The sequence below is a fragment of the Chrysochloris asiatica genome, unplaced genomic scaffold (genome assembly GCF_000296735.1).
Source record: "Chrysochloris asiatica unplaced genomic scaffold, ChrAsi1.0 scaffold00039, whole genome shotgun sequence".
Classification (NCBI taxonomy): Eukaryota; Metazoa; Chordata; class Mammalia; order Afrosoricida; family Chrysochloridae; genus Chrysochloris; species Chrysochloris asiatica.
The window spans coordinates 6,022,916-6,028,186 of record NW_006408557.1 but is presented as its reverse complement, the minus strand read 5'-3'; the positions used below and the strand labels follow the sequence as shown (position 1 = coordinate 6,028,186).

General features: G+C 44.1%; 1 protein-coding gene across 2 annotated transcripts in view; it reads right to left on the bottom strand.

Moving 5' to 3' along the window:
* Window positions 1-1,509: 1,509 nt before the first annotated feature.
* Window positions 1,510-5,271, bottom strand: part of PCSK2 (proprotein convertase subtilisin/kexin type 2) — a 416,285-nt gene continuing 412,523 nt past the window's right edge. The window contains exon 11 of one of the 2 annotated variants that reach the window (XM_006860628.1): window positions 1,510-2,214. In XM_006860628.1, the coding sequence (XP_006860690.1) occupies window positions 1,728-2,214 (487 nt within the window). In that variant the 3' untranslated portion in view covers window positions 1,510-1,727. The remainder of the gene's footprint in view (window positions 2,215-5,271) is intronic. The other variant, XM_006860627.1, reaches the window with a different exon arrangement.

The following is a 5,271-nucleotide window of genomic DNA, read 5'->3' as shown; positions in this document are numbered from 1 at the left end:
TTATAGCTTCACAGAAGTCCTCCACCCCCTTTATATGCCTCTTCTAGAACAGAGGCTATTTTCCCAACACATCAAAGAAATCCTAACATTTTCCAGTGAGACTGTTGTTAAGTGCCTTGAGTAGGTTTTGATGTAGCCACCCTGTGTCGGGTTTCCAAGGAGTGGCTGGTGGGTTTGAACTGCTGATCTTGCAGATAGCAGCCCAGTGCTTATCTTACAATGCCATGCCAAAATCCAAGTAGGTATATTTAAAACAGCCAAAAATACTCACCTTGTCCTCTTACTTAGTTGTTGTTGTGAAGTGCTGTCAAGTCAATTCTGACCCATAGTGACCCTGTATAGGGTTTCTGAGGAGCTGGTGAACTTGAACCGCTGATCTTGCAGTTCAAATGGCTTTGCAGTCTGGTGCATTAACCCACAGTGCCACATCAAGACTCCTGAACCACAAAATGATTTAGGATTAGGAATGTTCCTTATTTAAAAGCTAGTAGTATCTCACGCCCCCAGGTTTTGGGCCTTGGTGTGGCGCCGTAGGATGGATAATCACTGGATGGATAACTGCAAGATCTGCAGTCAAACCTACCAGTCACTTGTGGAAACCCTATACAGGGTAGCTATGAATCAGAAGTGATCTGACAGCATACAACAACAACAACAACAATAACAATAAAGCTGGTTTTCACCAGAGGTGTTACCATACCTGTCCTACTTGTTTTTCTTTTGACCACTATGAGAGAAGCCCCAGAAAATTGGGGTTAGGGTGATCTCTATACAAACTGGGAGTAATTTGGGTTGCTCTTGCAAATTTTACCAACACTGAGAGCAGAAGTGGTGCAGGACAGCTAAGCACTTAAATCTTATCTTTACTGTACTGGCTGAGCAGGTTGAACAGTGGACTTAGGATTGGTGGTAGTATTTCCAATGCTTTCTAAATCTCTGGTGCCATCCAATAATTAGGACCTTCTACCAATGACATAAGGAGCTCTGGTAGCGTAGTGGTTACGAATCGGGCTGCGCACCTCAAGGTCAACAGTTTGAAACTACCAGCTGTTCCGCGGGAGAAAGATGAGGCTTTCTGCTCCCATAAATATTTACAGCCTCAGAAACCCTGTACAGGGTCGCTATGAGTTGGAACCGACTCCATGGCACATAACCACCACCACCACCACCAATGACATCTTTTGAATCATGCCCCTTTAATTGATGCCATTGACTTATCTTGCTAAGTTCAACACATCTTTCCCTAAAGGACTGACAGCAACTCTTGTCCCTGATGAGATTCAGAGCTCACCCTCTGACATAAGCTTTGATTTTATATTTTTCACATTTTCTGTTGAGACCACTTGAAAAGCATTCTTGGAGTCCCTGTGTGTGATTTAAAAAATGAATCTTTTTCTCTTCTTTGATATGAAAAAGGAAGGGGAAAGTGGTTCTGGTGTTGTTTGCAAGATACCACCTATTTGAATGACACAGATAAAGAAGTTAGAGTCACACATAGGATGTGGAGGGGATGGGGTAGGAACACGATATATTTTGTGGCACAGAATAAAAAAGATTGCTTCCATCGCACTGAAAGGAATCATTGACAGAGAGCGAAGCGTCCGAGCGAAAAGATGGAATCACTTGTCTGGGGTGACAGTCATTGCTGGGCACCTAATAGAAGAGTGGAGCTAAGGAGGAGTGCCAAAGATGGGGAGGGAAGAAGGTGGTGTAGACAACTGGCAGCACTAGTTCTTGCTCAGGATGCTTTTGAGGCTTCTCTCCACAGCTTCATCCAACTCCTCCTCCAGCTCTTCCTTCTTGGACATGGCTAACTTGGACTGGTAATCCCTCACGATCTGGTCAATATAAGGGGCACTCTGGGTACCATGGAGCATCAGGGTCCACTCCTTCAGCACCCCCTTCTGGGGCAAACTGCCAACAAACCCTAGCTCAAGGGTCCAGGTTCCCCTAGCGTCTTCCCCCCAAGTGTGCGTGGTCATGAAAGGCCACTTGTCAAAGCCCACTTTGGAGTCGTCATCTCTTGGGCGCCGGCTCAACAAGATGGATTTGGTGCCCATTGGGGAGGTCATGTTGATGTTCAAGTCTCCTCTCCTGCTGGCATTGACTGTGATGACAGCTTGGACGTGCTCAAGGTAGCGGACAAAATTTTCCTTCCCCTCGCAAGCATCGGTTGTGAGGGTCAGTACCAATTTGCCAGTGGATGGTATTTTCCTGAGGACAAAGTGATAAGGAGATCTGTTAAGGGAGGGATGCATCCCATGAGGCACAAGTATGAAGGCAGTTTGGTAACACCATGAGCAAGGCCTTTGAGGTTAATCAGACAGACTTGGGCGTAATTTCCACACAGCTGTATAAGCCTGACCAAGTTAATTGTACACTCTGAACCTCCTTTTAGATTGCGAAAAGGAATAGATGCTATTGATGTTCCTTCACACATCTCCATTACCTTTGAGTTCACCTGCAGCTGTAGTCCCATAGACCCTGACTGCTTCCTTCCACAGGCACCTCAGCTGCTCTCCTGGGGCTTTCCCCAGCACCATGGGAGCTTACACCATCTGTGTGAAGAGGAAGCCACTACAAATGATTGGGAGGAGATGGTGGATAAATACCCAGCTTCCCCACTGAAACTCAGCCTAATTGTCCAGGGTGATAAACTTGCTCATTAATGTACACTTTCTTGACCTCCCCCTTACCTCCTCCATGTTTTCTATCTCCACTTCCTCACTAGTGTTTCCTAGGGTTATCTCTCAAAAAGCTATCAGCATCCAAGTCCTGTCTCAGAGTCTGCTTTTGGGGGAAACTTGACTGAGGAAAAGGTGCCAAGTATCTAGATAAATAGAAACTATTGCTAATATGGTTTTTATCAATACCTTAGGAGACACTAAATTTGACATCATTGTTGTTGTTAAGTACCCGTGGAGTCGGTTCTGACTCATAGTGACCCTGCACAGGGTTTCTGAGGCTGCAATTCTTTAGGAGAGCAGAAAGCCTCATCTTTCTCCCACGGAACAGCTGGTAATTTTGAACTGCCGACCTTGAGGTTAGCAGCCTGATTCATAACCACTACGCTGTGGCACTGTGGGTTAATGCATCAGACTGCAAAGCCATTTGAACTGCAAGGTTGGCAGTTCAAGCTCACCAGCTGCTCCGCAGAAACCCTTTACAGGTTTGCTTTTGGTCAGAACCAACTCAATGGCATGTAACAACAATGCTACCAGAGCTCTTTTGGACATCATTAATTCCAGTGAAAGACTGTTTTGAAAACCGACTTTGGTGGTTTTCTGGTCTCAGAATTGCAGTCCCATGGAAGGTTGGTCTAAGTTTATACCCCAGCTGTATTTCCATACCATGAATCTTTTTTTCTGGAGATGGCCTCCTTCTAATGTGAAATACAATCAGTCAAGCTACATTTGAGGATTGCATGAAGTAATGGAAAGTCTCCAGACTTTGGGAAAAAAACTATTTGAATTATAATTCTGCTTCCATACATACTGACCATGGGAACTTGGACAAATTATTGAAATACTGTAAGTTCATTGTCACTTTAGGATCATTTTAGTGAGGTTTAATAAGACAATGGATGTATGGGATTCTGGGAGTATGGTGGCATAAACAGATGATCATTCCTACCCTCCTCCACAAATCCTACAAGGAAATGGTGCTCGGTTTGGAGGGTCTCTGAAATGGGGAGCAGAGGAAAGCAGCAGGGAACTGCAGACAGGCAAGAATCAATGAATTGGCAATGAGTCACACATATGATAGGAAAATTTGCTTGTTCTACCACCCTTGACCCTACCACTTACCACAAGAACTGCTACTGCTATGAACTGGGAAGTAGCCATAGCAAAAGACTCAGCTTCCCTAACCACCATACCCCTCACTGGCTGTACAAATAGGCAGGACCTGAAACTTCTGCTCTAAAATAAACAAGGCAGATATCTTTGTGGGGCCCATCTGGAGCATGCCAGCACCTCCCTTACATGGATACCATCTGCTGCAAGCCTACTGCGAATTACTACAGAAGATCCTTGCAATGGAGTCCACTCTCACAGTCAACATGCTACCTGCCTCTCTGCATACCTCATAGCTTAGGCCTCTGAAACCAACAGGACAGACCTCTGAAGAGTCAGTTCTGGTCTGTCTGCTTCCCCTTTTGGTCAGTACTGAGGACTGTTGATTGAGACTGTTGTGGGCTAAGAAGCAGGCAATTTGGGTGGAAGCTATACCCACAGCCAACGTATAATGGAAGGAGGGCATTGATATCAACAAGGCAGGCCTCTCTGGGCATTTTCCTACCCCCCCACCTGGTAATTATTGGTTGCCAGGCTGTTGCAAACTGCTACAGAAGGCTCCTGCAGTGAAATCTGCTCCCTCATTCAGCACTCAACCTGCCTCCCTGTTTATGCCATAGCTCAAGCCCTTGAAACAAACAGGACAGATTTTTTGAGAGCAAATTTAGGTCTGCTCCCCTTCTGGTCAATGCTGATGTCTGATGTGTAAGACTGCTGTGTGCTAGGAAGTAATCATCTTGAATAGAGCCTATACCCACAGCTGGTAGTTTCCAACTACTGACCTTGGGGTTAGCAGCTTGATTCGGAACCACTGTGCTACCAGAGGTCCTGAGAAAATTAACACTCTTAAAGATTCCAATGCTCTGACAAAAACATCACAAGACACATAAAGAACAGAGAAAATCCAGAGAGTGGCAGAATGGATTAAAAATAAAACAACAACAACAACAAAACCCCCAACAACAAAAAACAGAAAAAAACAAAACACCATGATCCAACTATATACTGTTTAGAGGAGACACGCCTTAGACTCAAGGACACAAACAATTTTAAAGTGAGAGGATGGGAAATATATTCCATACTATCAGAAAAAATAGACTTTAATACAAAATCCGTCAGAAGAGATAAAGACAGACATTATATAGTGATAAAAGGGCTAATTAATCAGAATATATAACAATCAGAAACATATTTGCACCCAATATCAGAGATCTAAATATATAAAGCTAAAACTGATAGAACTGAAGGGACAAACAGCTAGCAGTACAATAATAGTAAAAGACTTCAACACACCACTTTCAGTATTAGAACATCTAGAAAGAAGATCAACAAGGAAACAGAGGACTTGAATGACACTATAAATCAATGAACTAATTCCGAATTGCTAGTCACTGAAAACTCTATGAATAGCAGAGAAACACTGTCAGATACAGGACTGGAAGGTGGGAAGGCACTCAGAATGCGACTGGGAAAAAAA